Below are 10682 nucleotides of genomic sequence, written 5' to 3'. Positions count from 1 at the left end.
CATCGCATTTCGCGTTGCCTCTGCTTGTTTACCGCGAGCCTATATAAATTTATACAAACGCTAAAGTCAATTCTTTATGATTAATCTAATAAACCATCCATTTTCCCCTCAAAATCAAGTATGATCTTCTACATAGTGCAGATAAACCGAAATACAACTAGAATTTTTGACCAATTGTATTTCCAAATAGAAGATTTCGAAATACTATTGGATTTTTTTTTGTTTTAAATACCTTGGTTTTGTGAGAAAATTATTTCTTGGGCCCTTGTTTTTGAGCTATTTTCGATGATAGTTAAAACGTCTCTTACATCCATCACTCTCGTAAGACTACAGTGGCCTATATTTTCTTATGCTACACCTTTTAATTAGTAAATAACAACAGTTTTAACAAAATCAGTGACAAGACAAAAATCATTAATTTTCATGACTAATGTCAGTCGAAAAAATTCCAATTTTTCGCTATTTTTACACATTTTCAAAGACCTTAGAAACATAAAAGAAGTAGCCATAAAATTATGAAAGTTTCTATATTTGTACCAAAATTTAGGTAAATTCAGAATATATAAACGTTTGAAAGCCTAGGTACCTTGGCTTTGTGACAAAATTAACTTTTTGGACCCTTGTTTTTCAGCTATTTTTGATGGTAGTTAAAACTTCCCCTACGTCCATTACTGTATCTCATAAGACTACAATGACCTATATTTTCTTCTACATCTTTTAATTAGTAAACAAAAGCAGCTTTAATAATATCGGTGACGACGAAAATCGACAATTTTCATGACATGGAAAAAAGTGAAAAAAAATGACCATTTTTAGATATTGTTAACAAATCTTTAAAGGTCTTAAAGAAATAATAAACATAGACCTAGTATTATGAAAATATCAACATATAATATAGGAAATTGTATGCAGATTCAGAAAATATACACCTTTGAAGGTTTAGATACCTTGGTTTTGTCAGAAAATTAATTATTTGAACCCTTGTTTTTGAGCTATTTTTGATGATATTTAAAAGATCGCCTACAATTAATACTGTCTTTTCATAAAACCACAATGGCCTATATTTTCTTATTCTACGCCTTTTAGTTACTAAATAACAGAAGTTTCAACAAAACCGGTGACAGAGATGGAAATCGACAATTTAAATGATTATATGTATGGAAAATATGCCCATATTAACTATTTTTACATATTTTCAAAGGTCTTAGAGAAATAGGAAACATAGTCATAAAATTATGAAAGAATTTGTAGGAAATTTTATGTAGATTCTGAATATATACAGCTTTGAAAACGTAAATACCTTGGTTTTGTCAGAAAATTAATTATTTGAACCCTTGTTTTCCAACTATATTTGATGATAGTTATAACGTCCCCTACATCCATTACTGTACTCGTAACACTACAATGGCCTATATTTTTTATTCTGCGCCATTTTATTAGTAAAAAACAGCAAAATCTGTGGCATAAAGAAAATCGACAATAATATACAGGGTGGCATACGACGCGGAGGCTCACGCCAAATGAATGATCATATGCCAGTTAATTTAGAACATTTTTAATAATGAAGGATAACTTATAAATTTGAATAAAAAATTACCTAAATTGTAATTTACCCTGTATAGCCTGATATGTAGTTAAAATATATGCATTGTATGTTAAACAACATTAAATCTTAATCAAACGAACACTCTGTAAATATTTTTTTGTCCTTTTGTTTTAAAATCTCAGAAAATTATTGAATTTAACAAATTAGTTGACTTGATAACATTATTCAATGGAATAATGTAATTTTCTTGCGATTCCTTATTTTGCTGGTAAAGAGTCGATGTAACTAGGATAAGATTAAATATAGGTACATTTTGAGCGGGCATGTCCGTCATATATACAACTCATACATACCTAGAGCTACCGCTAACTGATCTTGTTTCAGTTATTTCATAAAGCTACTGAAATCGTGTGTTTAACAGCCAGTAAGTAATCATGTATCGCGCTTCAGAATTCCCAATCAAAAAGTGGCATTAACTTTTTTCTCGCTCGAGCATGCATGGAATTACTATTGATTTGTTTGATTAATTAATTAATCCTCCTAAACTAATTCGCTTTGTGCTAAATATGACGCGTACTTAATCTATATCGTTATCATAATAAAAGCTTTTTGAGCTTGAATGCCGCTTTCAAACAATTTGTTAAAGCTGAATAGATACAAAAATTATCTTAAATATCGATTACGCAGGTTAACGGATGTAAAGGACATCTCAAATAATTTTAGGTGCCAGACCAGAAGTAATGGATGAGAGGAAAGAGAAGAACTAGCAGATAAAATGTCTTCTACCGACGAGCAGTACAGTAGTATAGTCTACAGTAGTAGTAGCAGTAGTTTTGATTGGAGTGAACTAGTTCCAGTATTAGTTATATACGGATTTAGCTTTGTCTTGGGGTTAACCGGGAACTGTTTAATTATATTCACAACTTTCCGCTATCGGAGAATGCATAGTGTCACAAACGTATTTCTGTCAAGCCTAGCCTCCTCCGATCTACTACTCATTATATTTTGTATTCCAGTAAAGGTAAGATCTGAGCTCAATTTATTTTAAAAAACAATTTTTATAGTTTTAGAAGTTATAATACCATACGATCGAAAAAAATGGTGTCAAAGACGGCTGGGGAATGACAATCGATGAGAATTTTGTCGAGATCAAGCCCTAGACGTCATTTATTTTGCTCGTACTCTTCTTTATTTCTGCCAGTTGGCCTTAAGAAAGTTATAATTTATTTTTATATGGAATAAAAATGCGTTTTAAATGGTGTAGTTTAAAATTCCAGAAACAATATTTTTTAGAAATAGATTTATGTGTCTAGAAATGTTCTATCCTTTTTAATATTTTTATAATTAGTGTTAATAAAAAAAATTAGTGTTAATTTGGCAAGTTTTGAGTAAATTTTTGGTAAATGACGTCTAGAGATTGACATCGCCAAATTTATTAACGATTATCATATCCTAGGTCTTTGACATCGTTTTTTTTTCGATAATAAGGTATATCAGAGATTGTAATTCGAAAGTCACTATGGCGCCGCTTTTTGTTTCAAAACTCAAAATATGATGAATACATAAAAATCTAAATAATGCATACTATTTTTTCTTTTATACAGGATGTCCCAGAAATAAGTGCAAGTATTTTAAGGGGAGGTATGTAGATCTCGATAAAAAAAACATATTTTTTCTTTATAGTTTTTCAAATAAGCCCAAAATAACGGAGTTATTTTACTTTGAAAATTTTTAAAAAATCATTTTTTGCTAAAATTTTTAGAACCACTGTATCTTTTCTGGATTTTCTTTCTTGTAAATTTAATCTAATACCTATGTTGCCATATTATCAAGAAATTATGTTTTTAAACTAAAAATTAAAAATATTTCAAAAAAATTTTTCAAAAAATTTCGAATTTTCAAAAAAAGATTTTCGCGAAAAAAGCCTCATCATGTTTCTGGGGTTGAACTATACTACCAGTTAAAATACTTGCACTTACTTCTGGGACATCCTGTATAAAAAAGTGTGACAAAGTTAATGTTATACCGTATGATCAAAAAAAAAGGCGTCAAAGACGGCTGAAGAATGACAATCGTTGATAATTTTGGCGAGGTCAATCTTTAAACCTCATTTATTTTAAAAATACAACGTTTTCAGACACACAAATCAATTTTCAAACCACTATATTTTCTCGAATTTAACTAACAATTCAAAAAACCACACCATTCAAAAATCATATTAACTCAATATAGTCGTTCTATCCTCCTTTAATCTAGCTGTAATTAGTGTTTATTTTAGACAAGTTTTATGTCAATTAATAAATATTGTCTAGAGATTGACCTCGCCAAAATTATCATTAATTGTTACGACCCAGCCGTCTTTGACGCCTTTTTTTCGATCGTATGGTAAAATTAATATTCGGACGTTCTCGGTTGTTAAACTTATTCAACGTTATAATACAGAATTTCCTTTCTTAAATTTTATCAGTCCAACAATAATTACAATAATAAAAAGGTATCTAGTCAGTCTAGATGACTACAATAAAAATTCACTAAAATAAGGAATAGAGTTACGATTTTATATTTCGTATAATACAGTAGTTGGGATTTCTTATTATAGCGAATTTACATAAAAAAAATCATATAAAACACATATATCGGCCAGTTTTAAATTAAATTTGTTAACAAATAAAACTGAATATACTATACGATTAAAGAAAAACTTCTTGACTGTAGCCTTTGAATAATAATAGATGATAATTTCAGTCGTGCCGAAGTTCAAAAGTTACAGTGACGTCGTTTCCTTTCGACCATAGTGTCCATAGTTTATATTAAGGTCTGGTAGTTTCGTAGTTTCTTTACTATAATATTTTATTCTGTAAACTTTGCTATAATCGATCTGCACAATTTTGGCTGTTATATTTCAAACAAGTTTGACATTTTCTATTTAGATCTTATTCAATTTTGGTATTTTCTAAAGATAATAAATAGGAGTAAAGGTAATAATAATATTAATTTTTCAACAAGCTTTCTCGCCGCAGAGTTTATTTTGGCAAATTTGAAATAAAAAATTACAAATTAATTTAATCAACCTGATTTTAAAAACGTTCAAAAACCATCTGACGAGGCATGAGAGTGAGATGCAATTAATAACAATTGAAATGTTCCAAACAAGCCTTTTGAAAACACAACGGTTTATTTATTTACTGGAAACTATATTTAAATGGATAGAAAAGTTTATTTGTTCGCTATTGAAGTTACTAAAAAACGTTCCAATATTATCCACTGTATAAGCATTGGTAAAGATGAAAGACAAAATCATTTATACGTTTAAAAATCTATTTGTTTCTCATGTATATAAAATTCTTATGAAATAAATGTATCTATAATGAAAATAAGAAGTCAATTATGTTGTACAAAATTACCTAAATATCCATATGTGATCGAATAAAAGAGACGTCATAGTAGGCATATAACACATTTCGGTTCTAGTGTATGTCTATTTTTAAAAATTTTGAGAGTGGCGTTTATAGCTTTTAAAGTTTAATAAAGTGTACAAATAACTTAGCGATTGTTGATTGTATAAGAAGAAAGAAGTTAATCACCGCGACGAGAGGTTAATTTTTCATCTCCGGTATCAGTCGAAGTATCAACGGTATCAGTCCGTTGTTTCTTTGTGAAGTGTTCATTGAGAAGACAGTGTCCTGTAAAAAACCTCATGACAATCCGAAGATTGTTCTTACTGAAATCAAGGAAAATTTTTGATTCCTCTCGGCCCTAAGTTCTGAGAAATTTCTTCAAGTGTCTCAGACCTTTGGAAGATTCCCATCCCAAGTTACGGATGAAGTCTTCAAGATTTTTGAGTTCCTCTTTAAGTGAGTTGCCACTTGGGGTGGCAACTCTTAATTCCTACAGTTGTCAGTTCGTCCAACGAAGATTATATTAGATCTTTCAGATATCTTTCTATCTATAAGATGGATATTTCTTGTTTCCGATAATTCCAATCTAAGATAAACTGTACGCATCTATCGATAGCGTAGATTTCTACCTGAAGGCAATAACTCAGAATACATAACACTGTTAGACACTTGAACACTAGACGATACTATAATATTAACTTTTTTTCTAGGTAGCAAAACTTTTTTCTTTTACATGGACGATGGGATGGATATTATGTAAAAGTGTCCATTATATGCAAAATCTATCTACAATATGTTCTGTACTAACACTGACAGCTATTAGCATTGAACGGTAAGCAGATTATTTTAAAAAATGAAAATTAAATAACTCCAATATGAAATAACATTAATACATCGAGCTATTTTATGTTGTTTACAGTGGCTAAAATTTTCTGATTTCCTAATTCATCAACACGAAATCAAATAGATTTGTTGTCTAACTAGCACTTTGCAGTTTACACAGCGTGAACAGATACATTGTTAGAGCTTGTTTAGATGCGATAAAAACAAATTATTACATTTCTAGAGCATATTTTATTTTAGCTTAGAAATTGTTGAGTGCTATTATTTATATAATGTAATATCACGCCCTCACTAAACAATATTGCTTCTTCAAATGTTTCATATATAATAATGTATCGTTTTTCTGATTTAATAATAAAATATGTCAAACAAAACTGTGTGTGTGTGGAGTAGCAATAACGCTTCCTTTTAAATATGAAATGATTGAAGTGTTGTCAAAAAATCATAAAATATAACATATTTTTTTGTCGTTTCTTTCCCTTATAACCATATAATATTTTACAACATGAAGAAATGCTTCTAGTATTTATATACAGAGTATTCCCTGAACACGTTAAATCATTGCAGCTCCTGAATTAAGCCTTAAAATTTTGTATCACAATATGACAAGTGTAACTTTGAATGTGATAGACAATGATTCAGTATTAAAACTAAAAGAATTTCGGACTTCCATTGTCTTTATTTATTTTGCTTCTATCCATAAAAATGAGGAGGTGATGTGGTGTTAGCAATGTGCTAATATCGTCCGGGATGAAATTCTTAAATTTATAAAAGCTCGGTAGATTTTTCCTTCAATTGTCTTAGTAGGATCACTGGATATCAAGCTATATTTACTTTAGCCTCGTTGATTTTTCTGTCATACTCTTCTATGCGCAAAGTCCAATATTACCATCGCATTCCCCTTGTCCGCTGGGAGAATCTTGATGGAATCGTTCTTTCGTAGCTCCCTAATAGCGATTTTTTCTTCCTTGGTGGTGTTGGATATTTTTTTTTGGTTTTCTAACAATTTTCTTACCTTCTATCTCAGTTCATCTGCATCCGGTCCCTGTCTCAATGTTTCCATTGAGCTTATAATGTCTAGAGTAGGTTTTCTAAGGCGCAAGGGCAAAGTTGAGTCCTTTGATCAAAATTTGTTCTTCTCGGAGTTCACACTTGATAACGGTCAGTGATACTTCTGATCGAAACGTTGTGTAAGCAAAATATATAAAGTCAATGGAAGCCCGAATTTTTTTTAGTTTCAATAACAAGTGTATTAATATATTCTTAAAAATATTTTAAAAATCGACAAATTTTAACTAGTTTTCTGCATATTATTCAAACAATTGTTTAAATCGAGGATTCATGTTCCTTTTGAACGTAGGTATATTTTTTGGCATGAGTCGTATTACACGTTTTACAGTTTATTTTCTTACCAAAAAAAAATAAATATTACAAAACGACAATTCAATTTGAATGAAAAGGATGTTTTACTATGCACTGCATAATGTAGTTGCATAATTGCACCACAATCGTAAATAGCTTTTAGTGAAACAACAAAACAAAATACAAAGTGTTACGATCGAAGAAAATAAATACCCATATTTGCATCATAAGCAGTAACAGTTATTGACTTTCATCACAAATCACAAAATGTATACGCATATAAAAATAAAATGAGCTGAAATATCAAGAGCTCTATAACTTTTTCTAATATATATAAAGTGTTAACGTTAATTAACAAAATTATGCTTTACGTCATACTTAAGGTTACTAACCTCCTACGTTAACAAGATTATTTATATGTATATTTCGCTAATTTGCTTAATACTGGAAAATATTAAAGAAAAAAAGCAAAAGAAAAAATATTCTTTTATTAATATACAGAACTTATTTAAACATTGTGAATGAACAATTTCAATATTGTTTTGTTATTAAGGAAATTGATTACAGAAACATTACATATTTATTTAGAATATCTATTTTACGATATCTATTATACCCCCTACACATATAAAATCTATTATACTCAACAAGTCTGTAAGTCGCATATTTTCAATAAATTAAGTTGCATTAAGTTGCATATTTTCAATAATCTTCAAAATACAAGTTTATATTTTTTTTAGTTATAACAAGCTATCTTATTAATAATTCTCAGATAATTATTAATTTAATGATATTAAATTCTTTGTATGATAAAATGCATTAAAAAAATATACAATTTAAAATTATAGTATATAGTATATGGATATTTTTAATATGCATACTACCTAGCTAATATACTAGACACTAAAAATTATTATTGTAATTTTATGGCATAACAATCGTTATTAATGAAACTAATTTAATTTTATCATTAAATAATTTAGTACTTTCATAAATTACAGCTACTATGCTATAGTTCATCCAGTGAAGTCTAAATATATTTGCACCCTAAGGCAAGCAAAATCAATCATATTAGTAATATGGATTATGTCTGTAATTCTATCTGTACCAACTGCCATTGTATGGGTAATAATTTCGAGTAAAACGGAAATTTCATTGTCCTAAGTAATTTAATTTAATTTTTAGGTTCAAATGCCTGTAGGAGTAGATAATGAATTATTTTGGTGTTCAAAAGATGAAAACAATATGATTCTATGGAAAATACACGAAATCTACCTCTTAACTTTAGTTCTTATCATACCTTTTAGCATAATGGCTTATTCGTATACATTTATATGCTATGAAGTCTGGAAAGTTATGGAACATCGTGTTGTTATGACCAATAATAGTGCGTAAGTATATTCGGAAGATATTAAATTATTTAGTTATGACGAATTTCATATTTCAGATTTAAAAATCCAGTGACGTATGATCAAAATGCCGTATGTCTGGCAAAAAATGGCCAGCAGTCCAAAGAAAGCAAAAAATCCCGAAGCCAAATAAAAAATTATAGAGACGATGCTAATACGGTTAAGCAAGTAATTTACATGCTGGTCATTGTAGTGGTTTTATTTGCAATATGCTGGACCCCTGCATTGGTCGATAATATATTAACAGCTTATGGGGTATTAACACAAGAAAGATCAGGATTTTTGAAGTATATGTTGACAACTTTCCACTTATTGTCATATTCAAACAGGTAAATGTCAGAAAAAATGAAACAAAATAAATGTAATCATATACACTAATGTATGTACTAATATATGGTGCATGCGCCAGGATATTCCCAATCGCTATTTATACATGTAAATATGATACATTAAGATTAAGAAATAAAACATCTTGGAGTGACATTTACTTTACATCTACTTTAAATTTTACACTTACCGACTAAAACTAACAAAGTGAAAATGCTCTAGACATGAATTAAAATCCCTTATCAAGCCCACCTTCTATAAAACGTTAATATATGCATTTTTTCAGTTGTATAAACCCAATAATTTATGGATTTATGTCTAAAACCTTCAGAGAGAGCTTTAAGTTGGCTCTATGCTGTTCTTCCGATTCCAAAGAATATATACGCAGAACCGGTAGTAACTATAGTATGAGATTCATCTCAAGAAATAGCTCTCAAACGAGAACAACCCCCGAAACCAGGAGACAAGAAAGGACTCTGTTATGTGTTACACAAAGTGTTTAAATTTTATAACACCGTTGTAGTTTTTTGGGTGTTTTTGCTATGAAATGACCAATATACCGGGTGCGTCTCAAAAGAGGCTCACTCCTATAACTTTTTTATTTTTTCAGATAAAACAACGATATTTGGTATGTTAGTATATGACATAAATTGGGATTGATTGACGTATTCAATTGTTTTCGGTCACTTCCGGTTGCACCGGAAATGACTACAACTCTTGATTTTTAAATGGCACCGTCGGTATTTTTTTACTTTATTCGATAGAAAATGACACTCTGAATCGAATGACATATCATATGTCAACTTTTGACATTTTGGCATATGGTTTATTTGAAATTGTAACATGCGGTTCATAACAAGTTGACTCAAAATACCAAGTGTGTGGTATCAAATTATTGGTAAAAAAATGCTTTTTCCAAATATGCTAATGAGCCACCCTCGTTCCTTTTGAAAATTGAGAAATGATTAAAAATACGATTTGGGCATTTTTTAACCGGCCAGGACAAGACACTAAAAACATTAGACGATCAAATCTATTTTTCCAAGGCTCCTTGATTAAAAATTAGTGTTTTTAGCACAGCCATGGCACTCTAGATTCAAATTTAAAATGGAATTTGGTTTTGAGTGACTATGTCTAAAATTGACGTATGATATGTCATTCTATTCAGATTGTTATTTTCTATGGATTAAAGTAAAAAAATACCGAGGGTGCCATTTAAATATCAAAAGTTGTAGTTATTTCCAGTGACACCGGAAGTGACCGAAAGCAATTGAATACGTCAATCAATCCCAATTTATGTCATATACTAATATACCAAATCTCGTTGTTTTATCTAAAAACATAAAAAAGTTATAGGGGTGAGCCACTTTTGAGACGCACCCGGTATACAATTTATGATAATATACATATTTAATTCTCGTATTTTCAGGCTGCTCTTAAAAAATTAGATTTCTGATACTATTATAGCTATAGATACAGAAAAATAAACTTAGTTGTTGTAATTAAAAAGATCGCTTCTTCCTTTAAAATAATATATTTTCAACTTTATGACACCAATATTGCAATCCACCAGCCCAGCAATACTTCTCTATATAAAATAATTGGCTTTCAGGAAATGAAAGATCAGGAAGTGAATATAGATTGTTGACAACCAATTTGATAATTATCTGCAGCAAAAAAGGACGTCAACTTAAATGCAAGACTATAATCGCACCAAAACTATTAACGGTGTTTCTCAAAATGTTTAAGACTACAGACTATTTTATAAAATTTAAGACTAATATCCTAAAAACGAAC

The 10682-nt window shown here is 29.7% G+C and overlaps 1 protein-coding gene across 1 annotated transcript; it reads left to right on the top strand.

Annotated features, from left to right (window-relative positions):
* The first annotated feature begins 1888 nt into the window (after positions 1-1888).
* LOC115882289 (gastrin/cholecystokinin type B receptor-like) lies at positions 1889-9500 on the top strand. The gene is made up of 7 exons (XM_030900257.1): positions 1889-1970; positions 2270-2567; positions 5655-5776; positions 8151-8274; positions 8335-8540; positions 8597-8887; positions 9172-9500. The coding sequence occupies exons 2-7, from the start codon at positions 2322-2324 to the stop codon at positions 9386-9388; spliced, it is 1206 nt and encodes a 401-aa protein (XP_030756117.1). The 5' UTR covers positions 1889-1970; positions 2270-2321; the 3' UTR covers positions 9389-9500.
* The last annotated feature ends 1182 nt before the right edge of the window (positions 9501-10682 follow it).

The sequence above is a fragment of the Sitophilus oryzae genome, unplaced genomic scaffold (assembly GCF_002938485.1).
Source record: "Sitophilus oryzae breed Bouriz unplaced genomic scaffold, Soryzae_2.0 scaffold_177_pilon_pilon, whole genome shotgun sequence".
NCBI classification, from domain to species: domain Eukaryota; kingdom Metazoa; phylum Arthropoda; class Insecta; order Coleoptera; family Curculionidae; genus Sitophilus; species Sitophilus oryzae.
This window is presented reverse-complemented; position numbering and strand designations above follow the sequence as displayed.

What these genes read in the sequence shown, in the direction of transcription:
- LOC115882289 (XM_030900257.1), top strand. Translation starts at nt 2,322, where the DNA reads ATGTCTTCTACCGACGAGCAGTACAGTAGTATAGTCTACAGTAGTAGT. An exon ending in ACAGCTATTAGCATTGAACG is followed by an intron (nt 5,777 to 8,150) that starts GTAAGCAGATTA and finishes CATAAATTACAG; the next exon opens with CTACTATGCTATAGTTCATC. An exon ending in TTATTGTCATATTCAAACAG is followed by an intron (nt 8,888 to 9,171) that starts GTAAATGTCAGA and finishes GCATTTTTTCAG; the next exon opens with TTGTATAAACCCAATAATTT.